Genomic DNA, 25,550 nt, shown 5'->3' with positions numbered 1-25,550 from the left:
AACCTGTAGCTGGGAACTGATCACACTTTTTTGCATGAATGATAGTACAACCTAAAGCAGGAACTTTTATCTATTCAATGTCTGAGTCTATGAAAGACCAGACTAATTATAATGATAATTTTAAACTTTACCTAAGGCAGCTCTCCTCTACAGAACAGTTTGAATAGTCAGATACTTTCATTAGAAATGGTTGGAAGGCAGATTTATTTTTTTCGTAAGAAGTCCTGCTGCATCAAAAAGGGGGTTTCTGTCTGACTTAAACACTTGGGGATTCTAAAAAGTAAAAATAAACTGTTTTTAAAAAAAAATATTTCAAGTGCAATTTCTTACTCTTGTATAACAGTTGGTTTTAAAATGTTTAATGCAATAGCTGGCTTCTGTCATATTTCAGTAATGGTACTAGGTATTTTGGTATTATGTATTGAGTACTATTACAGAAAAATAATGTGAAATTATTCTAAATTGAAAAAGAAATCAAACTCAACAATTTTAATATCTATGTTTAAGTATTTTGGAAAAAAATCATATGTAGTTATTTGTGTTAAAACTTATATGGGTTTCTAACATAATTTAATTGAAAGCAGCACTTTTGCTAAAAACCATTTTGGTAACAGAAGCTCCTGCTGGCTCTGCTTACCCCGTAACATCCCTTATGTAACAGAAATAAGAGAGAAGAATAGCTGCAAGCTGTTTTCTTTAACTATTTGCCACTGCCCATGACAGCCAGCCTCCACGTTGTGGCTGTAACTTGTAGTGAACTTGGCAAAACCCCTTGCAGCTATGCATCTGGCTGGAGGAGCTGGTGGGAGCTGGAGTGCGGCTGTTCGGATGTTCAAGTCACTCCACTTGGTGCTGTCAAAGCATGGGTATGGATTTTAGGACTAGAGAAAGTAACAGTAGATATCAGTAGTTGCAATGTTCTGTTAGGTCTTCTCTAGTTTGTGAGGGTCACAACTGCCCCAGGATATCCCTCTGTGGTTATTCAAATCTTATGGTGGTGGATAACTATTTTATTTTGGGATTAGCCTACGATAAGATGTTTGACCATCTCCTCCTTTCCCCTAAATCACTATGGTATTTAAAAAAAAAAAAAAATCTTCATGTGGCACAGAACAAGTGCATAATTTGTGCTTTTGAAACCAGTGGGAGGTGGAGCTATGAGTCAATCTATACAGGTCTTCTTCCCTGCCTCATTTGGTTGGAAAATAGCGTGGTCCAGGAGCACCTGCCAGCTGTGAAGACATACAGACTGGACCATCATAGTGTTGCCTTTTATGAAACAGAGATACTAATGGGATCGTCAGCCTATTCACCTTTGGTAAGAGAAAATCATTGGTGGGGTAGGAGGATCTGTTTGGCTATCTTGGTTGAGATTCATCAAAAGCAAATGCTTGGGGAATTTTGATCCTTAAATGTCAAATGGGCCTGCAGTGGGCAGATTTGTTAGTAAGAACAGCAGATAGATGGTCTTGGTGAGATGGAGGTGCATGGGATCATCATGAGGAGGAGAAATGGTAGGGTCCCCTGCTATTGCCATGGCGAATCTGAGTAGAAACTGAAAGCTAGGAATTGTTGACTTCTGGGTTTCATCACTGGCCCCTCTCTTGGCTTCTTGTCCCCAGGATCGCTTCATCCGAGCAAACCCGCAGAGGAAGATTGGAATCAGAAGGAGGAATCATGAAAGACTGCACATCACTGAAGATGGGGTACTGTATAACGGGCAGCTTCTGGGGTTGCACAGAGAGGTCTGTGGGGTATGAAAAATGGCCGTGCTACCTGCAGTCTTCCATCAGCCTTTCCCATTTCTCCCTAAGCTTAACTGTTATTGTGAGAGGGGTTTGTTTTTTTTTTTTAACGGTTAGTTAAGGGAATATTTATTTCTTCTGTGAGTGTGTTCTCTAGAGTGGAAAACATTCACTATGACTTAGGGGTTGGGAAGGTGAGGAAGGTGATGAACTTGTGGTTTAGATGCTGGGCAAGGAACCGGGAGAGCTGGATTTTAGTACTGATTTTACTGTGACATCACTATATGATGGTAGTCGTACCTCATAACACCCAAGGCTCTGTCTTCAAATTGTTTTTCCTTTGCTTTATGGAGGCAGATCAGCAGATAAAACGGATTATTCAGTGTCTGCCACTTAATAATTCTGAATGCTAATTTTTATGAAACTGAACTGGTAAAAGGTGTTGGAAGGTACTGAATGTGGTACATTCTGGATATGTAACAAATTATTCCCTTTTCTACATAACAGCTGGTTGAAATGATATTAAATGATAACTTAAAAAAAAAAAAAAGTGGTTTTTTTCCTCTGCTGAGTTTCCTGAATCTGGTCCCTAGCTGTATTCAGTACAGAAGTGTGAGGCTAACTCTTGATAGATCTGGGAGAGCAGCGAACTCACTACCTGCTAGCACTATGGAGTAATAATTGGTTTTGTGCCTGCATATTTTCTTAGTATTTCAGCCATCTCATGAATAAGTTTTCTCCAAACTCCTGGACATGGGTGGTACTAAATCTGAGGATGAAAAATTAATCCTCTGTATTTGGGATGCAAAGTTGAGCTTTCAGCATTTTGGATCATCTACCCTTGTCATTCTATCTCCAGAAACATTGCTGCCTAAAATTCTGCTGAGGTTGATGGGTTTCTTCCAAACTTGCTGGTTTTGTTCAAATGGCATTTTCTGAGAGAAAACTATCGGGTTGAGAATTTTTCCAGTGGGCTGTAAATAGCATCTAGCCTGGTAACTTACTGCTTTTTAGATGGTTAATCTGCTCCTGTCAGGACACTGGCGTATCAAAAGAAGAGGTACACAAGGAGGTCCTAAGGAGACAGTTTCTCAGAAATCATGATGCTTTGAAGATTTAATTGCTCCTTTCAATTTAATTAATGGAGCTACTGCTTCTGTATGTAGTATTTTACTTCTTCAAGATTATCTTGTCTTTCCTGTAACCAAGTATAGGGTTGTGTGTAGCTGTGGTGGGGAGTGGAGGGAGAAAACAAAAAATGGAGAGGGTTGTGGAGCCTTCAAGCTATTCCCCTGTAGAGCCCTACACTATGGGATGTCAATATATTGCTACACCTCAGTGCTTCTGCTTGCTAAATCAATCAAGTCGGCCTAGTGTTTTTCCATGTGAACATATTTTTAAAATAATTTATTATGCAAAAGTCCTGAATAAGACAGGGCATTCTGAATCACCTATTTGTGCTTTTGCTTTCTTTTATTTTGTGTGTGTATGTGCATTCGTATGCAATTATAATTTTTATTCTTCCTTCTTTGTGTTTAACTGTATAATCTAATACACTGACAATTTTACTCTCATCCTTATCAAATCTGTAATTCGGTTTGTGTTCGCAACTACATTGTTTAGAGATTTTGTGATTCATGCTTTCTTCAGTTCTGGTTTTCCTCTAGCTCCTGGTTTACGTACATATATCCGTTCTGCATGTTGTGGTAATATGACTTCATTTTGATTAATGTAGACACTATCTATGGATGACAGGTTATCTTTAGTCAGTGTCACACAGTGCCAAAAAAAAAAAAAAAAATCCCAGCTGCTTCTGCCTTATGTCATGTCAAATTTGCACTGAAATGCTAGACCTGCCTTATAGGGAGCTGGACCTATGTGTGAAATGGAAGAATGCTTACCCCAAGCCTCTGATTTCAGCCTTCCTCCTGCTGGGGTAACTGAAGAGCTCTGGAGTCCCATACTGGGCTGTTCACTTCTAGAACCATTCTCTCCCTCTTTTAGTCATTTATTTCTTTTTAAGGGATAGGTATTTTGGTATGGTGAAGGATGTTATGGTATGTATCCCACAGCCAGGTTGGCCAGTAGCAGTGATATCTTAACCAGGGCATTATAAAATGGAGGGTATCTGTCCTGGTGCAGTAATGTTACATGGCAGATGGGCAGCAGTCCCTGATGAAGGAAGGCAGGCATCCCATGGTCCCCAAGCCAGTACACCAGGAAGCTCTGTGCTGTAATCTATTGCACTCAGCCTGAAATTTGAGGAGCAAACCCTGCAGTTTGAAGGTAGCTGGATTTTACAGGGGCAATTATATAATGACTTTTTTTGTGAAAACTATCTTGTAGTATTTTTTTACTACTCCTTGCTTTAAAACTTAACCTCTGAAACCTAAAACTTTAGAAAACTTAAACACAACTGGTTAGTAAACATAGCTGGAATCTGACATTATATGGTGTCAAATCACAAGAAAGAATTTCTTCTCACAAATAGTCTCAAATAATTAAAATGAAAACATATTCACTGCATTAATGAGAGAATGGCCTTTGCTATGCTATAGGATAGGCTGTTAGTTATATCTGAGTTATTTGCTAATAATTAAGGTATATTTCTCATTGTTCTGCAGCCAGAAGTACCTCAGTTGTGCTGGCTTACTGTAAAAATTATAAGCATGAGAAATCTCCGCAAAGCAGATCTGTGTAAGTATCACTGATGGCATGTTTATAGGTTAGCAAGAAAATCACCGTCACCTGAATATAATGCTCTTGTACACCCGTTGCTTGGATTACAGTAATGTCTCAGTTTTTTTGGCTGAAGAAGTTGTCTCTGTTTTCATTTTTGTTTAGACTTAAGATAGTTTAGAAAACAGTTAACAATAGAAATGACATAGAATAGAAATACTATGTCGGGAAAGAAGTTACCCTTCCCTTCACCAGCTGCTCCATGATATTTCCCTTTCCCCTAACTCTTCAGTTCACATTTATCCACAGGTAGCCCATTTCCCTTCTGAAAGGGGCACCTTTGTGAAAGATACAGGAAAAATCAGTAGTTGTGTTGGGTGCTGCCGTGTGTGTGTCTTCATTGCTATATCACTGTGGATGACTTGTGCATTACAATTAGAACCAGGTCAAAAATTCTTCATTTTTTTTGAAAAAATGAAGATTCAGGAAGTGAAGTTTTATGTGAATTTGCTTGGAGCCTGGCAAATATTTGAAAATAGAATTAAAAAATCAGGAGAGCCGGAATACTTCAGTACTATTGAAATTGAATATTTTGGCTTTTGTTATCACATAGAATTAATGTTTTAAAACTGACTTTTGTTTGGAATTGACGTAAATGTAGATAGAAAAGTTAAATAACTCTAAATCCAGAACGTTTTCCTTTGTGTCTAATGAAATATTTAGGACTCTTCAGAGGTTAATCTTTTTTTCCCCTTACTGGGCAAAAGAAACAATAAAAAAGTACTGCTGTAGTAATTATGCATCTTTTTGTTAACCCAGTGAGCCAAACTGATTGCTACATCAAGCTGTGGCTGCCAACAGCTTCATGTCGGGAAGCCCGGACAAGAACTGTATGCAACTGCAGAAACCCTGTCTGGAATGAAACTTTCCACTTCATGATACAAAGTGAAGTAAAGGTAGGATCTGCACCTGTGAGAGTGAGCAGATGCTTTCTGAAGGGGACATCTTCACCTGCTGCATGCAGACTCTATATGGGAGCCTTGAGGCTTACATAGAGGCTTGAACTCAGTTCTGCTGAGGAATAGGATGGTAACAGAAAGATACAGAAAGCGTCAGAGACAGCATGAAAGATGCCGTTTCCTCCTAGCAAGTACACATGCAAGCCTTGGTATGGATTCTCCGGTGCTCTGACTGGTGTCTGTCATCTTCTAAGCACTAGAACCCCATGAATTGGATGGGAGGTTTTATAAACTCTTTAGAGGATTAGTTATATTTTCTTATATGCGACTGTAAAGGTATTTTTGCTGTACGTTGCCATGAGCTTGTAATACCTGCTTTATACAGTAACAGCGATGCCGTTTGTAAATTATAAGAGGTACCATAACTTAATGCTGTTTTTTAAAAAAATTAAAATATCTTTTAATACTAACCATTCCATCATTAAACAGGCATCTTTTCAAAAGCCTAATAGGCTATAAGAAAACAAACTGTATGTCTGACTTACAGACTTACAATAGAACCATGGCTATCTCATGCTTTGAATGAGTGTAAGCTCAGAGGGTTATGGATCATCTGGAATACAGTTGAATGCTTCTTTATGTCCCAGAGCAGTTGTAAAAAAAAAACTGTTAAAATGTTTGTAGAGTTAGCAGAAATAGATTAGCAGTCAGAATGCGAGTGATACGAGGTCTAGACACAGGGTCAGCTTCCTATGGCTTAATAGTGCTGCATCTTCTCACACTGCTATGGGTAATCTGAGCCCTGAGGAGTTGCGAGGGTAATCACTACAATTTAAATTTTGTTAAAAGAGTTTGTTAATGTGCTTTACCTTCCATTTGTAAAGGGCTGTTTGCCCTCTATTATTACTTTCTGCTGATATGCCAAAATTTCTCAAGATAGTAATTTTGAATCCACAAAGGATCTGATGAACAGCATGTGTAATCTCTACTCTATCCAGTGCATGTTACCATCATGTACATCACTTATGCTGCCTTTCTTTTGAGCTCTTGTTCACTGCCAAATCTGATGATTTACCTCTTGTAGGGTTAGTCCCTGACTGCAGTCGGAGCTGCAGAGGCTGTGAACTGAGCTCCACGCTGTTGCAGGAGTCTGTCCTCATTGAACAACGTGAGGGCTGCATGCTGACTCTTGCTAGACATTCCTTTTGGGCTCAGTAGTCCCAGGATGTGGCGCTTACATCTGCCTCTCTCCTCAGAACATCCTGGAGCTGACAGTCTGTGATGAGGATACTTTTACACCAGATGACCAGCTTTTGACTGTTCGCTTTGATGTAGCTAAAATCCAACCTGGAGAAAAAGTTCACCTGAATTTTGAGTTGAGTCCAGAGGTGAGAAATGAAAAGACAAGTAAAATTTAAGTGGATAGATAAAATAATACTCTTGATCAGAATTTTGTCCCAAGTTACTACCTATATTAAACATTAGAGTTGTTCTCACACAGAAAGACTTTGCTAAAAGGACCTTATTAAAGCACAAATGCTCAGGGTTTATGAGAGGTCAGAAACAGTCACCCCTCTGCATGATTGCAATTAGATGCAAAATGGCTTTCCTATTCTGAATTTTTTTTTTGAGATTTCAAAAATGTCTTTTGAGAAAAGCAGAGAGAGCAAGAGTCAAAAATGAAGCAGCTGATGGTTAGAGGTCTTTTTGCTGTTGTAGGAGACTGAAAGAGCAGGGATGGGATCAAACCTGGCCCCCTTTCCAGGCAGCTGCCCTGAGCCTTTGGCCAGTAGCTCACTGGGGGTACCTCTTCTCAGCTTCACCAGGGGTTTTGTCTTGCACTTGCAGGCAGTATGCTTGGTAAATGATTATATATTCTCACGAAAATCTCTCACTTTTTTTTCATCCTTCTGATAAACAACAACTTTGTTGTTTTTTGTTTTTTGTTTTTTTTTTTTAAATTCTCAACAAGTCTGTGTTTGATCTTTTGTTACAGGGTTACAAATTTCTTTTAGGGGGACTGAGCCAGCACAGGATGGATCGGGCATGATGAATGACAATCTCCTCAGTATTTTATTATTTACTTCTAGGTCCATATGTGACCTAGGAGTTTTATATGTTGCATACGTCTCAAAGAATATTGCATTTGTTTGTATTAAAGAGTGGATAAAGAGTTCCTTATGAAATGTTTGGTGGGTGAAGTTGCTGAGAGGACACATGGAGAAATCACACCCATCTTTTAAGAGAGCAAAATAAGTACTCGGATTACTTTCCGCAAAATATAACACCTTCTCTGCTTGGAGGCTGTGTAGTAATGAGACTTCAGGGCTTTTTCACACTTCCAACAAGGGCTTGAGTTTACATTTCCTAGGAATTGTGTGTGCTCTGGTTTATTTCTAAACCACTGTGTCAGGCTGTCTGGAAAACACTCTTGCCTGTTTTTTATATTACTATTGCTTTGGGGAGTGTTCATTAACTACTCTTCTAGAAAAGCCAATCCTTACCAAGGATTTCAATATACCTGCTCCAGCTGGCTGTGGCCTTCTTTAGAAAAAGCCTCATGTGACGGAGATCATCTGAGGTGTGATTCAAGCTGTGATATTGCTCTAAGGCATGTGCAGAGTTGGCTTAACCCATTGGCTTAGCAAGGTGGAAGTTGGGGAGATAGGACAAGGTGAGATGTGTCTCAGGAATGTCTTGGTCAAGTTGCCCTTATTCAGATCACGATTCCTGCTCAGGTGCCCATGAGGCATCACAGATTATGGTCTGTACATGGATTTTTAGAACACTTAGGGTTAATTTTTTTTTTTTTTTTTTTTAAAGTGACTTAGTAATGGAACATGCTGGGCAACCTTAATAATAGGCAGTACTGCCACCTCTGCCCATAATGATTTCTTTCATCTACCAAGGTATCTCCAAAGGAGGGCTGAGGAGGCTGGATGGGTAATGTCAGAGCATCTGGGTTGCTTCCTGCTGTGTCTCTTGCTCACTGTGTGGTCTAACAAGTCTTCCCATTGCTTTGCTCCAGGTTTGCACCCACAAAAATATGAATGGGACTTAATAGAAATATAATCTGTGTCAGTGTATGTACAACAGCATAAGAAGGGTGGGAACATAAGGCATGCACAATTAGGCAGATGTTACAAGCCAGGGTCTCTGGGACATTGTTTCTCATGTTCTTTGGACAAAGTTGGAACAGACTGTAAGTGAGCTTGGATAGTACAGACTGGTCACAATATGATGCTTGATAAAGTCTGTCTTGCATCTTTGTAAGGTGACTGCTTTCTGAAATCCATCCTTCAGCCTTCTGTTACAAACTGTTGCAACCACCCTAGTTCTCATGAAATGGAGACTTTGGGAGAAATAAGCAAGCAGAACCACCTGCTGCTGGGTTACATGCCACAGATCCAGCTCTCAGAGAAGCCACCTGTGATATCTCATTTACTGACATGAACTAGTAAATACAAAAATACTCACTTTTCACCTTTACTGTAGTGATGATTTTACTTTGGCAGCTACATTATCAGACTTGGCATGGTTTTCACAGTCTCCTCACGAAGTTAAAGTACGCTGTGCAGCCAGACAGAAGGGATATTTGGCAGTAAAGCTTAGTTCTTCTGAATATGAATGAAAAATTTTACCATCACTTGTCAGAAAGAGATTTATATCTTCCCCTAGTTAGTGTTTTCCTCCTTGTGGGTGATACAGAAGATCTCTCTGATCTAGTTTTTGTGTGGTATTTCCTGAATTGGCTGTGTCCCATACAGACTGATCCAGCAAATGGCTGCAGTGAAGTAATACAGTTATTCAGTCCCTGTTATGTTGTTGATGTGTTACCCTTTTCCGTTGCTGTTCCCTGCTCTTATACTCTTCCCCCTTTTTCATCTTGATTTGGCCCTTGTGAGCTCTTTCCCTCATTGCCCTTCACAGCTTCAGACTTCCCTTTTCTCTCTTCTTCCCTTCTCCTTGGCAATTTTAATTTTCCAAGTTGGTCTCTTCTCCCACTTTTTTTTTTTTTTTTGTTTATTCACTATACTCTGCAAATTCTTTTGTTTTAACCCAGACATCCTCACCACCCAGGTCCGTTTATTCTCAAGCATGTTCTCCTACATCATTCACCTGTTATACTTCCCTTCCTCAGCATTGATTGTCCCATCTCTCATCCTACTAATAAATTAATAATGGGACCTTCACCCCCTATTCCACGATACTTACTCTCCTCTTCTCCTTGGGGTGACAGTTGGTTTGTAAACAGTAAAGTGGTGGAGAGACGTGAAATGAAAGGGCAGCCAAAGAAGGCTCCATCCATTTACATTATGATGCAGAGGGTGTGGGAATAGCAAAACCTTGGAAGGGAGGGTTATACAAAATAATCAGAGCTCCTTCAAAGGAGAAGTTTACTTGTTCATTTTCCTTAAATGAAAAATAAATCTTATTTTCAGAATCAGGAGGAACTAGAAGTGGAATTTCTACTGGCAAACATGTGAGTATAGCCTAAATGTTACAGACTTTGTCATCAGAAAACTTCACATTTTAGAGAGTGGTCCTGCAGCATTGGGGAAGTGGCTCCATGTACCTGTGCTCAGACATCTATCTTGGCATCTTCCCCACAGTTGCTTTTCTCTCCTGAATCTGGTGAAATCCCTTCCTGAGTGAGAGTCTCACTTACTATTTATAGCTGGGGGTGGGTGTTTATTTTATAATTCAGCCTAAGGAGAGATGATGCTGATCAGGGGAGGTAAGAAAGAAGGAGTGTCCCTAGGAGCTATGGGCTGTGACCTGGCAGTGAGCATGAGATGGAGGTGAAAGATAGAAGTGCTGATGGCACTTGGCAGCTAGAAAAACTGAGCTCAGAGAACTATTTGCATTTAAGGCTGGGTACATAAGCAATAATCTTTTAAATAAACATTTTCCTTTTTGCTTTTCAGTCCAGGTGTATCTGAGAACATCATTACTAATGGCGTACTAGTGGTAATTGTTTTATTTTTTTATGCTTATGTTCTTATCATAGGGCAGAATGGAAGGATGTAGTTGGAAAAACTGTGTCTTTAGGCATAGCCTTTACTCTTTTTCAGATGACACACAGGTGTGGTTGTAAAGTTTTGAACTTGGTCGTGCTTATAGTGCGTTCTGTGTTGGGGGAGGCTTGGACCAGTGCTCTGCCACAGTGCCAGTGAACTGCTCACTGATGAAATGGCAGTAAACAAGGAAACTTGGGAAGGGAGTGAATCCAGTGTCACTGTAGAGTTTATTACTGAACATCCACCTTGGAGCCAAGGGCTCTTTTTACTCCATGTCTGAAGTACTGTGTGATGTTCCTGTGCTGCTACTTCCTCCTAGGCAGCACTCTCTTGTGAAGTTTCAGCTTTATCCCAAAGGTATATCCCAAGTACAGGCCCATCTGCCTAGCTGTTCTGCAGAGTTGTAGGTATCCTTCAGCTCACTCTTGTGTAGACAAAAATTAAGGCATGGCCTAGATGGGGAGAAAAATTTCTTGTGTTAACTGTTAGGGATTGAATGGTATTTAAATGTAATGGGACAGATCCCTGGCTGTCTTAGCTCCCTTGACCACAGTATTGCTTGCATGATTTATACAAGAGAATCAGCCTCTGCAATTTCTTCATGTTCACAGGACATCATGGCCAAGCCTGGTGTTTCTACAGGACCCCTAGATCCTCAGTGAGGATCCTGAACTATTTCTGTGACTGGTGATTTTGTTGCTTATCTCTTCCAGTCTCGTGAAATTTCCTGTTTGGAAGTACATGTGAATGAAAGAAAAATGAAGAGCCCTTACACAAGTGAGGTTATTGATTTAAATAATTTGTCATGGCATTTTGTGCTATGGGAGATGCAGCTGAATCTAGATAAATATATGATCTGTTTTAGTCTGTGTTTGTATCAGGGCTGCTTGGGGATTGACGTGTATCCTGAATTGCCTGCTTGCTAGTAGTGAGAATCCTCTGGAGATGGTGTGACTGTGTAGCTTAAGGGAAACTATGGAGGTGGCTGGGAGACTCAGAAACATCACTGCAGTGTGATGGAACTGAAATACCTGTGATGAGAACAGAAAGTAAAAGAGGGGAAACACAGCTATCGGGAGTGGAAAGACTATGGTGGAAACTCAAGGGGTGTGAACGCTGCTAGTTCCACTGGCATCTGCTGGTCTAACACATGCTCTCTGTCGCTTGGCACAGGAGAAGTTGCAATGCTGCACCGGCCTTTTGCTGCTTATTCAGTCTGACCCTTGTCCACACTGATTATGGGGGAGGAAAAAACATAGTGGCCCAAATGAATGTTGACTGCACTAACACTGAATCTTTAACTGGGGCATTTTTATTGTTATTTCTCAGGACTGTATGTAGTTAACGTTCCTCTGTGGTTTGCTTCTTGTTCTTAGGGAGAGATTTCACATTCACAATGAAAGGATCCTATGAAGAAACCCAGGATGTTTCCATAGGTCCTTGCTGCAGATGGGGAAGCAGTGAAACCACCATGTTCCACTACATCAAGCACAGTCAACCCAGACTGCACATGACGCTGCCAAAGGAGCGTTTTTTCTGTGGTGTATGTTTTGCTTGTGGACAGTGCTAACAGCTAAAGTAACTTTTGGGAGAAGCGTGATGAATTAGCCCTTCTCTGGTAGATTTGTACCTATGGGTTGTAAATAGTTTTCTCGTTATAACAGGGTTTTTTTTTCCCCACTTTAATTCAGCATAGCTCAGCTAGGAGGGAAATGGATGTAAGTAGTCCTCTGGCTGTGCCTCTCCATTCTCTGGACTTGGGAAAGAAAGTGACAGTGATGAGAGTGAGTAATCTTTGACAGCGTTTGGAATTATTTCAACAAGTGTAAGCTGTATCTATGTGAAACCTGGTCCGTTGTTAATTTTGTCATTAAAAATGTACTAGCTGAGTTGTATGTAAGCTCAGCTCTGCATACACTTGAAAATGTAACTATTATTCAGGGAAAAAGTAGCATATTCGGAATTGCTGGTTGCTTTAAGAGTATTTTAAAAGCAGGATCCTAGTGATGATTGTGTGTAGAAGGCCTGAGAAGAGACCGAAGATTTATTATTAGACTATATATCTGAATAATTGCTAATACTCTAAAACTTGCTTTTCCAAGCTTTCAATTCTATTTAAAATTTATGGTGTTTTCATTCTTGATTCTCAGGGTGAATCTTATGAGGTGTCTGTGAAGGAAGAAGATGGGTAAATCTTTTATTTCTTTGAATGATTACTTAGGCCATCTCCTATCCTTTCATAGTATCACCTTTAGATGAAAGGAAGCTACAGCTTAAACTAGCTCATTTTGAAACCAGGAATAAAGATTGTAATTGGTTAAAGACAACTGAAATATGGGGAAGGGTTAACAAAATGATACATGCCTTTAAATTGGTTGGTAAGGGTTCAGCATAGAATAGGTGGTAGATAGTCATGGGGTATAACCAGTCCCAATGTTTTTCCTAACATTGATGCTTCCTAATTTTGATACTTAAGAATCCCTCTGTCTTGCAACCTTTATCTATAATACATACACGTTTATGTGTAACACATTTCTAAGATGTTTTGAACACCGTTATGCTTTTACTAGTCCTCTGCAGGTTGTTTTTCAATGAAACAAGCTGACAGTAATTAATTGACTGGCTTGCAGTGATTTTCTGAAGGGCAACATTACCCCCTACTGATTAGTTAGCTGCATTGCAAGCACTAATTGCAGACATGATAAATCAAGAGTTTTTTACTGAATATTAATTATGAGTCACGGAAGGGACAAAATAACCTTTTGGCTGAAAAAACCCTGAAACAGTAGCCCTGTGAAAATAGAAGTTATAGAATTAATGATGCACATGATGTTCACAATCATGTACAGATATGAAGGGATACACTTCAGAGACATCTTCTGACTCGAGTATTTACAGCACAAGTTCTTGGCAGAGATAAGCCTAACATGGGATTAGGGTCATTTTGTCTAAAGCGTGTTAAATTTAGAGTAACTGCTTAGGGCCCCTCTGCTCTTCGGGAAACACATACATAGCAAGAGAATGTGAAGAGGTGTCCAAATTTCAGAGCTCAATGTGAAACAGCTTGAATTCAGTTATGTGCTTTGTTTTTCATCAGCAGAGAATTTGATTTATTTAATTTCCTCATGGTTGCATGAAATAGTTCAGGACATGATTCTGGTCTAAAAATCTCCACAGGAAGGCAGAAATACAGGGCCTGTGATATCCATATACCTGCTTTCATTTGCATAGGGGAACCTTCAAGTGTATGGAAGTAGCCTTTCTTTAAACTGGCTTCTTGTTGCTGGTTTTGCTTGATGTCTCAAGCAGTAGCTCTAGAAATGGCTTACAGGTAATATGTCTTGTTCTGTTCTTATGCTCTAGTTGCAAGAATTTAGATTTGCGGTTGGGGTTTGATCTATGTGCAGAGGAGCAGGATTTCATCTGTAAAAGGAAGAAGTTGGTTGCTGCTGCTCTGAAAAATGTTCTTCATCTAGATGAGGACCTGCAGGAGGATGAGGTATGTGGGACAGCATCTTGGGAACTTGAAGTATTCTGTCCTACTTTGAACGAAGTGGATGTGATGTACTTGCATGACTACCCATATAGCTCTTGCACATCTTCTAGGCTAAAATGTATAGGCCAGATTGTCACTTGCACGTAAGATCATATCCAAGAATTTTTGGCACAGAGGATGAAAGAGGAACTGTCAGGAGGTCAGTTATAGCTCCTTTATTCTCTGCCAACCTCCATCCTTGCTCAGGGGCACCTAAAGAATGTATTTGTTGAGATGAATGTATGTACAACCAAACTTGGTGAAATTTGGTTGCTTGGACTGAGACCATTTCTCCTCAGTTTGGCACCTCTCCCCTTCTCTGCTGCTACAGAAGGCTCACAGAGGAAGGCTGTGACTCTCCCTTAGCACACTGGTGCAGCAGCATCTGTCTTGTGTGTTTTTCAGTGTGTTACCTCTTGCTTTCTGCTCCCCTGGGGATCCCTGGACTCAGAGATAGCTGCTCTGTTACTGGAGGACAGTAATCTGTTATGGGGCTGTGATGCTTGGCGCAAGAGTCAGGGAGACACTCTTCTGCAACTGGGAGAATGTGCCTGTGTGAGATTTCCTCCACCGCTTTGCTTGGCTCTCAGCACACCCATCCCTTGATGCTGTGTGCTGGACAGCATTTGTCAAGCAAGGCAAAGTGTTCATGAACTTAAACAACAAGTAGAATAGGACTTGTTATTGTTAAATGAGAATAAATGGTTATTGAGTCATGTTAATTAAAAAACAAAAACCAAAACGAAAACCCCCAAGTAGATGGTAAAATACAATGAATACAATAAAATACAATGAAGACAAGATTAAAGGTAATGACAAGATATATTCCTAAAACTGAATAAATACGTTGTCTCAGTTTTTAAGTGCTACCTATGGGGCAAAGGGAGGATGGCTAACAGAATTGCTGCATCCCTGAGGAAAGTTTACATATAGCATTGATGTCAGGGAAGGAGGAGGCCATCTGGGTAACAAAAAGGATGTTTAAAAAAAAAAAAATTATAAAGCTTTGCACCATCTGCCTGGAGAATAGCAAATATTGTATATAAACTTAGAGGAAGAAAAAATTATGCAGACAGCTTTTGCTCTGCTCCTCTGACCTCAGTTATACTCAGGATTTAAAAATGTGTTTTGAGGGAAAGATGTAAGGAAAAATGAAAAACATCCAGAAAAGACTCTCTTCAAATCTGAAAATAGATTATGCCATACAAGAGCCATGCTTACAGCTTCTGACTTACCAAAGCATCACCAGTCAGGAAGATACTTTCAGCATATGCTAAGTCCCACCAAAGTTTACACAACTCAAACACACATCGAAGCACTGCCATGAAGAGAGTGAATTGGATCCAAACCTACCTGAATCAGGGTGTTGCTGTTACTTTTTCTGCATGCCCATCACTTTGTTATTTCATCTGGTGATGAATGACTCTGCGCCTTTGTGTGTTGAGCAGGTGCCAGTGGTGGCAGTCATGACCACAGCAGGCGGAGTGCGGTCCATGACGGCTATGTTTGGCAGTCTTCTGGCTCTCCAGGAGTTAGGTGTTTTGGACTGTGTGTCATACCTCAGTGGTTTGTCTGCCACAACATGGTAAGGAGAGCTGGGCTTGTGCTTGCTCTTTGTGTTAGCAGAGTGATAACCTGGTGAAGCGTAATGCCTTGCTGATGAATTTTACTCGGTGTGATGCTGGGACTTGGCTTCCTTTAGGTGCTCATCCATTTCATGGGACCGCTCAGTGCTGTAACCCTTATTTCTTCTAGCTACAAGAAACAAACTGAGTGAGAACTACTGTATTTCCATAATTGTACTGAAGTGTTTAGAGAAACTAAAAGAAAAGAGCAGAAGCCAGGGTGATTTACCTGTATTTCCCTGCAGTTCAGTGTAGGTGACAAACCTACCTGCAGCTGTTCTGTGGCTCGGATACGTGCCTTTCTGCCATGCCATATATTATGAGTTCTCCAGAGGGCTGAACTTGTTTCTGTCATAAACTCGGTGCTTGGCGCAGAGAATGGGTGGGAAACATGGTTATTTTTTGATGAAAATTCTGTGTGACTCAGTTCCATTTCTCACTTCCCAGTTACCTGGCAGAAAAGATTCCTATGTTAAGATTGGGGGGTAGAGGTGTCTTGGTGTTTCACTTTTCTTGGTTATTTATGGCTATCAACGAGGGACTGAATAGGGCCAGGTAGGCCGAAAAGCTGGCATTTTCTTGGGAATATAAGAAATGGGGATTGCTTCCTGGGGGAGAAGTAAACCTTTTGATTGCCAGTGCAGACAAATCAGATGTTAATCGTGAGCCAGAGAAGATGCTGCAGATGTGCAAGAGAAGCAATGCAGCTGAAGTCCTGGGGACTTGAATCTCTGAAAGGATGCAGACCCGATCCCCTAGCATGCTTGAGAGCAATGAGGAAATGAAAGTAGGGAAATATTGTTTTCCCTTTGTATACCTTTTGGGTTATCTAGTTGCATGTAACACTTCAGAAATCCTCTGATATTATGTATTACCTATTATATTTGTCTGTCTCAACTCTTATGTGGCTCTGAAAAGGAGAATTTAAAAGAAAAGTCCTGAGAAACACGGAGTGTCATGCACACGATGTTGACTGCCTTGCATGACTAGCAGGGGTACAGGGCTTTAAAACATTTTGCCTCTGGAAGGCTGCTCTAAAAAGATATGTGAGACAGAACCAAAACAAGTGGGGTGGGAAAGAGAAGGGATGACCAGAATCTGCCCGAACTCTGGAAATTGAAATCTCAAGCAGAGTGGCCCTGTGTGTGCCAAGAGTCTGAGGTGACCTGCCTGCTGCATGCTTAGGGAAGGGAGCTCTCACACTTGTCCAGGGCAATGTTTGCTGCTAAACTCCTGCTTAATGTTTCACACAGTGTGTGAAACAGGTGAGGGAACTGGCCTCAGACAGAAGCTGTGGCTTGCACCTGGACAATCAAAGGGTAATTCTTAACACAAAAGCTTGTGTTAAGTTATGGTGTTGCTTTATTACTCTTTTGATTCTGAGAAGAAACACGATAGGATGATTTTGAATGTATATTATGTAATTGTATAGTCTAAATTCTGCCTGAGCTTTGAACTGCTCTTCCAAGGTAAAAATTGGAGGGTGAGAGCCTCAAGTATCCTGAAACAAAATGTTTATCTGTGGTACAAGCCCATGAATTGTCATGTACCCAGTGAAGAACCACAGTATGTTTCTTTTTACCAGGACCATGGCAAAGTTATATGAAGATGCAAATTGGTCACAGAAGGATCTTAGAGGGCCAATTGGTGATATCAGGAATCATGTGATCAAGAGCAAACTGCGCTGTTTCTCGTTGGATCATATGAAATACTATGAAAAGGAGCTTTGTGAAAGAAAGCAAGAGGGGCACAAGTTGTCCTTTGCAGATTTATGGGGACTCTTCATTGATCGTATGCTACATCATCAGGTATTATATATCCATTCCTTTTTCCAGAGGATTTCTAACTTTTCGTGTCTGAAGTTCTGGATTCAGTTATAGGAAAAGCTCTCAAAACTTCTGAGGGGTCTTTCTTTGGCTTTTTAGAAGAAAAATAACACAGCCTAAAATGTAAGCCTCTAGGGGAAATGTCTGAGCATGTAAAAAGTCAAGGTATTAATGAAACTGATTTTCTATCTTTAATTTCAGATCAAGTGAGCATTCTAGTAACATAAAGAGGAGAGGTGACTCTGACAGAGCTAAGTTCAGGCATAGCAATATATAGCCATACCAGCAAACAAAGCTGTATTCAATGAAATGGGCCCTGGTTGACTTTTATCTGCAGCACCTCCAAGGTCACTAAATATCTTTATCTTTCCTTAAAGCAAATCATATCCTAGTGACTGTGCAGACAAGTTTCTCACATTTTCGCTCTATCTCCCATTCCAAAATTCCTGGAAGCATCAGTGATAACGCTTTGGTGAAGGCTGATGATAGGATACATGTGAACACATTTGTGTGGTCAAACAACTGAAGTACACAGAAAGAAATCTGCTGAGGTGTAGGAGATGTTTCATTGATAGTCCATGCTTAGATACTGTATTAAGTCCATGCATCATGTTCATCTCATTCATGTCATTCAATGACTTCTGTTTTTTATAAACAGGAAAGTACTCACAAACTCTCTGATCAGCAACTGGCAGTAAATCAGGGGCAGAATCCACTGCCCATATACCTGTCCCTCAATGTCAAGGATGACTTTAGCACTCTGGATTTTAAAGGTAATGATTATTATACACACTTCTATAAATCTAAGGAGTTTCCTTTCAGTGCTGGGTGAATGTCAAAAGGTTTTACTGTAAGTCCAAGCTAGTAAATCTTTTAAATAATTTCTTTTTCCCCTGTCCTCCCATCTGGGTTCTGACTTGGATGAAAAACATGCATCCTAATACTATGGTAGGGAGATACCTGTGCAAAGACACTGCCTTGTGAGGGGCAGAGATCCCTTTTGCTGTCAGCCTTGAGACCCACCACTACTGCTCTTTCTCTCTCTTGTCCCCAACTACTCCTCACAGCCTCTTTCAGCTGCTGGGGTTCCTGCCCAGGCAGCAGTAGTCCAAGAGAGCTGTGAAGAGCTGGGGGAGGAGGGCAAGGAAGGGAGGAGAAGGGAAGATGTGGAGTGGGGTGAGAACAGGAGGCAGCTCCCAGCAGCCAGAGAGGGATCTGAGGAGGGGCAGCACTCTGTGCCCTGACTATTTCCACAGCATTTTCTGGCCCAAAAGAAATGGCAGGTCCTGCAGCTGAACCTGATTATCTGCTTCTAGGCACAATCTGCAGGCCCAGTGTGTTCAGCCAAGGTTTGTGTGGGTTTTAGTCGGAGTTTTTTTAGCTTCACGAGGCAGTGATTATCAGAGTCTAAGAATGAATGGTAGCCGGTGTCACTGCTGGCTCAGAAGAACTAAAAATGCCACATCTTGTGCAGGACCTTAGCAGCTGGTGGACTTTCAGCCCCAATTTTTGCTTTCTAGTACAGAAATGGATCTGAACCCCAAGCTGAATGGATTTTCACAGTGTTAGTGGAGGAGGTGAATTTACCTTTTGTATTCACCAATCTAACACGCAGTATGTTGAAGGGCACCTGTTTTTTTCAAAACATGGTGGTTTGAACTGCCACCAACATGTTGAAGCCTACAGGCCTTATTCTTCCAGCTTTTGATTTGCTAAGCTATTATTTTTACATGTGTTCAGGTGGCTGCAATAAGTACTTCTTGATGCCTTATTTGCAGAGTGGGTGGAGTTCACACCTTACGAGGTGGGTTTCCTGAAATACGGGGCCTTTGTTCGTTCAGAGGATTTTGGTAGTGAGTTCTTCATGGGCCACCTGATGAAGAAGATCCCAGAGTCCCGCATCTGCTTCTTGGAAGGTGATTTACTGTCTCAGGAAAACATCACCTTTATTACCACATAGTTGGCTAGACAGAGTTGGCATCTAATAACTACTGGTCTGCAAGTAGCAATACTAGTACACCAGATAATCTGATGCAATTTAAATCTCAAATGAACCAGCCAAAAGTGACAAAAGAGGAAACAAATTCTTGAGACAAATGCAATTAATTTGCTGAACTTCTTAGGTTAGACCAAAACAGAATGCACACATTAGAACTGATCTTTTGAAGTATTTAAAATCACAGTCTGACTTTTATAAACAGCCAAGTTTCTAAAATGGCCTAGTCATAAACCAGACATTATGTGGAATGGAATGGCATGGCATTTGATATTCATACTAAAATTTATAATATTTCATAGCTAAAACAGCGCTAATTTAAACAACCACAGAGACTGCATCCAAGTAGCTTGCCATAGCTGTGCTCTAAAAATTCAAAGGAGTATTAAGCATGGCTTTTTCTTTTTCTTTTTTTAAACTTTCAAGGCACATGGAGTAATATATTTTCCCAGAATTTTATGGATGCTGTCTACCTCTCGGGTCATTCAGAGGACTTCTGGCACAGATGGACCCGAGGCACTGAGCATGAGATTGGTTAGTTATTTGGATTACTTTTCACTTGCATCTGCATTGTCTTCACACCTCTCTGAAATGTAAAACCTGACATTTGATAAAGAGTTTGGTTTTGTGTCCTGTTTCTGGGTTAGGGGACAGCGAGCCTTTGGGAATGAAGGAAAACCAAGAGAGAAACAGTTGTGCTGGAAAACAGGAAAAAACAGTGCGCTGCTCACTGTGCAACATCCCTGGGGAGTTTTGTTAGTCACAAGAGGGTTACCATGAGTCCTTTGGGGAGGGAGAGGCCAGATGGGGAACAACAAGGTGATGCTGTGATACTGAAACTCACCTCTGCCCAGCACAGTCTGCATGTCGGTGCATGCACTCTGTCACAGATGGGGCTGTAGTGGTTTGGCTGCCCAGCCCCTCTTTCTTCATTATTATTAGTATCAGATGAACACTCTAAACAAATGCAGACATATACCCTCTCCTCATTCTTCCTACAGAGGAACACCCTGCTCTGCCCAGGAAGCCTCATGAACAGACAACTTGCTTATCCATTCCCAAAGGTTGCCTTTCCAATACTCTTCGAGAAATGATGACCGGACGGCCAGTGGTCTCAACTTACCATAATTTCCTCAAGGGCTTGCAGCTACATAACAAGTATTTTGAGAATGAGAGCTTTTGCATGTGGAAAGGTAATTGTAAATTGTTTTAGATGCATCTTTGAAGGCGATTTGAGTGCTGATACTTGCTGAGGACAAATATTTGATAAGTTTTAGCACAAATGCAAATTTTGATTACTATTATTTGATAATACGTCTGTGGAATTAGTTTTGCTGAGCCCCAGATGATTTAGTGCTGGTCTTGTTTCTGTCTTGGAGAACCCACAGCAGGCTTGCTTGAATTCTGTTCTTCCTAGGAAAAGCTGCAAAAGAATGACTTACAGCTTCCACTGAAGCTAAATAGCCACAAATTTACACCAGTTGAAAAAGCAGCTTAATATATCACTTTGGATGAAGCTGAGTCCCAGAACTGCTCCCTCTTACTGATCTCAGAGTTGAGCTGTAGATGCTAAAATTGTGTCAAAGACAAATATTTAACTGTGAGCTTTGTGTCAAAGACTAATATTAGTGTGGGCTGTCTTTTCTTTCTTTCCTTGTTATGCTGATTTGGAAAAAGAATGGACTTGCTCTTACAGTAATTAATTGATAATATAAGTTTTTGACTTTCAGACACAGTGCTGGATTCTTCTCCCAACCAGCTGAATGAAATGGGTGACTACCTCAAGCTGGTAGATACAGCTTTCTTCATCAACACCAGCTGCCCACCCATTCTGAGGCCAGAGAGGAAAGTGGATGTCATTTTGCATTTAAATTACAGCGGAGGATCACAGACTCTGGTGATGTTTTGTAGTAGTGATTCTTTATCTGTATGACTCCAGCAGCTGAATTACCATGTTTCTCTTTTTTCCAGAAAATGGTCTGGTTGTTATTAAGTGAAGTGGTCATATCAGTGATACTATTCAACACTGTGACCATAATGTCACTGTCTTTATTGGGGCTATTTTCAGTAGTTTTCTGGGACACACACATGGACACAGACACATAGAAGATTACCTATTCTGTGTATCTGTGCAGACTTGTCATTGTGGTACCAAGTTCCTTGATAGTTAGTTAAATTACTTTTACAGTGTAATTAGTTAATAGATAATTTTGCTATTTTTGAATGAAAATTTGGAGTTTTTCCTTTTATGTTTGACTCTTGGTGTTTGCATAAGTTTCAGTCAGGTTTTTGTTTTGCTGTGTTTGAAGAAACATTGAAGGGTGTATATGATTGAAATTAATGTAATTTATTTGTAGGAAGACATGATGACATTGATTGTTAGATGCACTGAATGCAAACATTCAGGAACGTGTGATCTGAGATACTATGTGTAATCAAAATTTCCTGATCCAAGTCCTCTACTGTGCCCACTAAATCACAAAAATTATCTGAATTTCATATAAATTTCAGAAAACAGTAACCTTGCTTTAGAAAAGTAATGTTAGCAAATCAACCAAATTTCTATTGCCCAGGGTATATTAAAATCAAGAGGGTGTGCTTGTTCCAGTGCATAGTTAGCCTTATTTGTAAACATATAAATCAATCACAGATTGCGTAGTGCAGCAAAATATCAGTTATGGGGCTTGGTAGCCTTATTTCAACCTCTCTTGGTGTTGCAACTCTCCTCTGTTGAACCAGCCACTGGACCTATTCTCAGAGTACTGTTTGGAGCATGGGATCCCATTCCCTGGCACGGAGCTGAGCCAGGAAGACCGGGAACACCTGAAGGAGTGCTATGTGTTTGAGGACAGTGTAGAGGCACCAATCTTGGCCTATTTCCCACTGGTGTGTGATACCTTCCAAAAATACAAGGCACCAAGTAAGTTAACAGCATTAATCAATCATTTTTTGAGGTTGTCACATCCAGTTTATCCATTGAATTTGTTCCTCTTCTAAAACAAGAGACAGGTAAGCTTCTCAGTTGGCTAAGTTATCACATTCCCAGGCCTGTAGTGATGGATATAGTGTTGGCCAACTAATCAGGGATTGAACTGAAGAGTTTCAAAATTAAAAGCATGAATAGCTGTAGCTTGAGGCAAACCCCCTTATCTGGCATCTGGGATAGTTTGTATTCCTTTGATAATAAAGGATGGGAGGCAGGTACTAAGTTATATCCATTGGTAGCTAACAGTCACTTAACAGTCTTGTAATGAGATACTACGTTTACTTTGTTAACAAAACTAGAATCTTCTTGTTACTTTGTTTACATGAAAAAAAAATGTGAGAATAGAAAGTGCTAAAAACACATAATGAAGCAAAGGATTTGCCAGAGTAACAAGCCACTTTGATATCTGTCATTTTTGAAAAGTTGCCAGATTATTTTCTTTAGTTCAGCAATAGAATAAATAGTGATTTGTTTGTTTCACCAGAAAAAACTACTTGGCAAATTCAGTTTCATTTTACAAATACTTCTGCATGTGTCAACTCCAGTTTTCTTGTTGCTAATTTAGTATGATTCTGGAAACTTTCCTCAAAACCGAACAAAACCCCATGTACCAGCTTATTGGAAAAGACCTCACGTAGTTCATCATCTTATTTGTCCTGCTGCATGTACTTAAAGTCTTAGCTACCTGAGAGGGAGAATTCCTAACCCAGGAGCTTCCTGGTGTCATTTTCTGCCAGTTGGTAGATAAGGAGCTGTCATCTCAGTACCCAGTGGAAAAGTTAAAAGTACAAAATTCCAAATCTGCAAAAGTGAAATATCCTGATGGAAAACTTTAATTTAGAGAGGAAAGCATTTTGCATGGAACAGTTGTTCTGCCAGTCAATTCTTGATCAGCTGTGACTGTAGTCAAGCAGTGAAGTGGTGGATTTTATTAGTGCAGCAGATGTGGTATCTATACAGTAATTAAATCTTGAACTATTTCCCTGAGAGAATTCAGTTTCTTGTGGCTGTTACTGTGTATTTTGCATTGCATGGTAGGAGTCTTCCACCTCAGCAACATTGCTGTGTTGAACTTTGCTATGTTCTTACTTCAGATGTGGAGCGCAATCCCACAGAGATGGAGCAAGGAAGAGTAGATGTGTCCAACTGTGTTGCTCCCTATGGCACTGGTCTGCTTACATATACTGAAGAGAATTTCAACAAGTTGCTGAACCTGTGCAGCTACAACATCCTGAATAATAAACATTTAATTCTTCAGGCTTTGCGAACTGCAGTGGAACGAAAGAAGAGATTTAAAAACTGTTCATCACCTCAGTCGTCTAAACTCTCTTAAAACGTATTTTGATGAATCTTGTCAGAAGGAGATATACAAATGTTTTGGTAATGGACTAACAAATATTCAGGGAACATGAATCCATACAGAATGAACATCCATGTTAGCTGGTTAAAAGAGAAAATTATGTATATTATTCAGAACTGTGTGTGAGGACTAATGCTGGTTCTGGCATTAAGTCATTGGCAAATCATGCTTACTTTTAAAAATTCTCTTCACTGTTTTAGGGAATGGAAAGGCAGTTGTAGAGCTGTAGAGTCCTATTTGGATATACTGCCATATAAGAATAAGATTTCAACCTCACAAAAGTCTGTGCCTGATCTGGATGCAAAGCTTGGTGGTATGTGGTCTTTGAACCAGAGACCAAAGCAAAGATCAAGCAAAGCTTTGCCTTGTTCACAGATCTCTGCTTGTGACATTAAGGAGTAAACCAGATACCAAAAATGTTTGCACCAGGAGAAGGAAGGCTGCTAATTGAAAAATGGAATTGCACACAATGTCTTCTATTTTCTCAGTATCTATCTGTTAGGCAGAAGTCTAACCTTCCATGAATTTACCTGCTTTTGGTTGTCATTGCACTGAATCTACATTTTTGATGGACTGCCCCAGAGTGATCAACATGTAACAGCCTGATTTTTCTGGCAACTGTCTGATAAAAATCATCAGCCCCATCCCTGGAAACATTCAAGGTCAGGTTGGATGGGGCTCTGAGCAACCTGATCGAGTTAAAGCTGTCCCTGCTCACTGCACCGGGGTTGGGCTAGATGACCTCTAAAAGTCCCTTCTAACCCAAAGCATCCTATGATTCTGTGATCCAACTGCATTCATTTTTGCTGGACTTGTCTCTGAACTATTGCGTACCAAGTAGATTTTGAAGCTGAGGATAGCAGTTAAGGTTTAAAATCATACACTTAGTGGGTTTGGAAAAACAGTTTTGACAGCCTAGCCTTTGGCTGTAACGATGTCTTCATTTATTAATCTGCTGTGAGCTTACAGATGTTTGTGATGGCAACAAAATTTGTGATACCAACTCTTTTGACTTCTGCAATGTTATCATGGTCAGTGTGTAGCTGCTGCTGCAGTTTTATTCCTACTGCCATCCAAAACACAGCCAGGGCAGTGTTCATGAGACATGCATACTAATTTTAGATAAATGTTTGTTTAAGAAAATATATTTAACTGGTCATTCTTTGATCTTATTTTCTCTTGTACATACCAATGTACATACAGTGTAATAGCTACCATTCACATACTAAGTACCCATGCATAATCTTATTAAAAATAAGTGTCTTACAGATGCAATCATTGAAGTATGGATTTTTTTTTTTAATTAAGTTCTATGGAGTCAGTTCAGCCAGTGAGTTGATCTAGAAAAAAATGCTTCTTGCTTCTGATACCAAGAAATCAAATATTGAGGGAACAAAGGCATCCATGAGCTTTGCTAATGACCTTTGAGGAAGGATGAAAGAGAAGCTGCCACTTCAATAGTGGAAGATGAAAAATGGAAGGAAACTCTCCTTTTAAGAGTGCAGATGACTGGGGTGATAAGGAGACCTTTACAAGTCCAAATACTGGTATTAGCAAACACCAAGATATTTATTCAGTAACACAGAGTGCAGCACTTGGCTAGCACTGTATATATGTCTGTATTTTCATCAGTCTTTTCTGTTCCCCTTTGCAGTCATCTCATTCATTACACTGGTGTGATTTAAAAAAAAAAGTACATCCATCTGTATGCCGGCAGTATGCCTGCATTACCTTGGGAGAGTGGCATCTTCTGTCTCCCTCTCATGTGCCATGGTCAGAAGGTAATGCGCTCTGTCATCCAGTCTTACAGATCTCTGT

General features: G+C 40.2%; 1 protein-coding gene across 1 annotated transcript; it reads left to right on the top strand.

Annotated features, from left to right (window-relative positions):
* The first annotated feature begins 1,291 nt into the window (after positions 1 to 1,291).
* On the top strand, positions 1,292 to 23,705 carry LOC104038944 (cytosolic phospholipase A2 epsilon). The gene is made up of 21 exons (XM_075713148.1): positions 1,292 to 1,318; positions 1,623 to 1,706; positions 4,370 to 4,442; positions 5,244 to 5,380; positions 6,640 to 6,771; positions 9,826 to 9,866; positions 10,312 to 10,354; positions 11,118 to 11,181; positions 11,781 to 11,947; positions 12,096 to 12,188; positions 12,555 to 12,592; positions 13,768 to 13,903; positions 15,388 to 15,524; positions 17,150 to 17,372; positions 18,049 to 18,163; positions 19,169 to 19,306; positions 19,813 to 19,920; positions 20,388 to 20,579; positions 21,117 to 21,283; positions 22,126 to 22,306; positions 23,467 to 23,705. Exons 1-21 carry the CDS (start codon positions 1,292 to 1,294, stop codon positions 23,703 to 23,705), a joined length of 2,535 nt encoding a protein of 844 aa, XP_075569263.1.
* The last annotated feature ends 1,845 nt before the right edge of the window (positions 23,706 to 25,550 follow it).

Source organism: Pelecanus crispus, chromosome 6 (genome assembly GCF_030463565.1).
Source record: "Pelecanus crispus isolate bPelCri1 chromosome 6, bPelCri1.pri, whole genome shotgun sequence".
In the NCBI taxonomy this organism is placed as follows: domain Eukaryota; kingdom Metazoa; phylum Chordata; class Aves; order Pelecaniformes; family Pelecanidae; genus Pelecanus; species Pelecanus crispus.
Note: the sequence above shows the minus strand (reverse complement) of the source record. Positions and strands in the feature narration are given on the sequence as shown.

What these genes read in the sequence shown, in the direction of transcription:
- LOC104038944 (XM_075713148.1), top strand. Translation starts at nt 1,292, where the DNA reads ATGGGATCGTCAGCCTATTCACCTTTG. An exon ending in AGGCACTGAGCATGAGATTG is followed by an intron (nt 19,921 to 20,387) that starts GTTAGTTATTTG and finishes TTCTTCCTACAG; the next exon opens with AGGAACACCCTGCTCTGCCC. An exon ending in CCAAAAATACAAGGCACCAA is followed by an intron (nt 22,307 to 23,466) that starts GTAAGTTAACAG and finishes TTCTTACTTCAG; the next exon opens with ATGTGGAGCGCAATCCCACA.